The sequence below is a fragment of the Apis dorsata genome, unplaced genomic scaffold (assembly GCF_000469605.1).
Source record: "Apis dorsata unplaced genomic scaffold, Apis dorsata 1.3 scaffold_188, whole genome shotgun sequence".
NCBI classification, from domain to species: Eukaryota; Metazoa; Arthropoda; class Insecta; order Hymenoptera; family Apidae; genus Apis; species Apis dorsata.
Window position 1 is genome coordinate 187,604 of NW_006263473.1, and position 1,073 is coordinate 188,676.

General features: G+C 23.5%; 1 protein-coding gene across 3 annotated transcripts in view; it reads left to right on the forward strand.

The window, feature by feature from the left end:
* The window catches only part of LOC102670752 (insulin receptor substrate 1), a 10,713-nt gene that overhangs the window by 3,270 nt on the left and 6,370 nt on the right, over positions 1 to 1,073 (forward strand). For all 3 annotated transcript variants that reach the window (XM_006614478.2, XM_006614479.2, XM_006614480.2), the window contains exons 2-3: positions 269 to 414; positions 512 to 797. In XM_006614478.2, coding sequence (XP_006614541.1) covers positions 269 to 414; positions 512 to 797 — 432 coding nt within the window. The remainder of the gene's footprint in view (positions 1 to 268; positions 415 to 511; positions 798 to 1,073) is intronic.

Below are 1,073 nucleotides of genomic sequence, written 5' to 3' on the forward strand. Positions count from 1 at the left end.
TATAAATAATTTATAAATAATTCTTATATAATTTACAAATATTTTGATATATTATATAATATATATATATATATATATGTCATATATATATTATGTTATAAAACATGTACTTTGCAATTTTTTAATGAATTGCAAAGTAAGTAAATATTATTGCTCTTTTTTTAAAATAAATGTAGATTCATAATTATTTTATTGATTTCATAATATTACTATAGTACTGTATATGTTATTAATTGTAATGAGAAATTAATGTAATATTTTATTTCAGAACATGTATGGCAAGTTACAATGCAAAAAAAAGGACTAGGTGAACGAAAAAATATTCATGGTCCCTATAGATTATGTTTAACTGATAGAACATTAAGCCTAGTAAAAATTGGAGCAAAGGATAATTCAGATTCTATAGAATTTCCTGTAAGTTCATTATTTAAATACAGATAAGATTTATAAAAATAAATTTTTATTATTTTATTAAAAAAATAGAAATTAATACAAAATGTTTATTTTATAGCTAATTTGCATCAGAAGATGTGGATATATGGATCGTATTTTCTATATGGAAGTAGGTCGTTCAGCAGTCACTGGTGGTGGTGAATTGTGGATGGAAGCTGAAGACAACAATATTGCACATAATATGCATGCTGCTATTATGAATTCTATGAGCAATTCTAGTAGCAGTAAAGATGATGTGGGACCACGTCAAAGAGTGCGTAGTTCTTCTGCTACTGAAGCTAGCAAGCCAATTTTTGTATTACCACATCGATATACTGGACAAAGATTCTATAATTCACCATTAGGTAAGTTTTAGTTTTGAGAAATTATATTTTTCTTTGCATAATTTAATAGAATATCAGTTATGGTTTATAATAATCTTCTCAAAAGTTGATCTCTAAAATATATTTTTCATTTATGTAAATATGATGATGTGTTTATGATATTTTGATTTTATCTTGAATACTAAACATTTTACACAGAAATACCTTTGTACAAACATTATCCTATAAATCCTTTTGTTTTTATGTGTAAGTTGTCTTCTTTTTCTTTTTTTTTTTTTTTTTTTTTTTTTTTTTTTT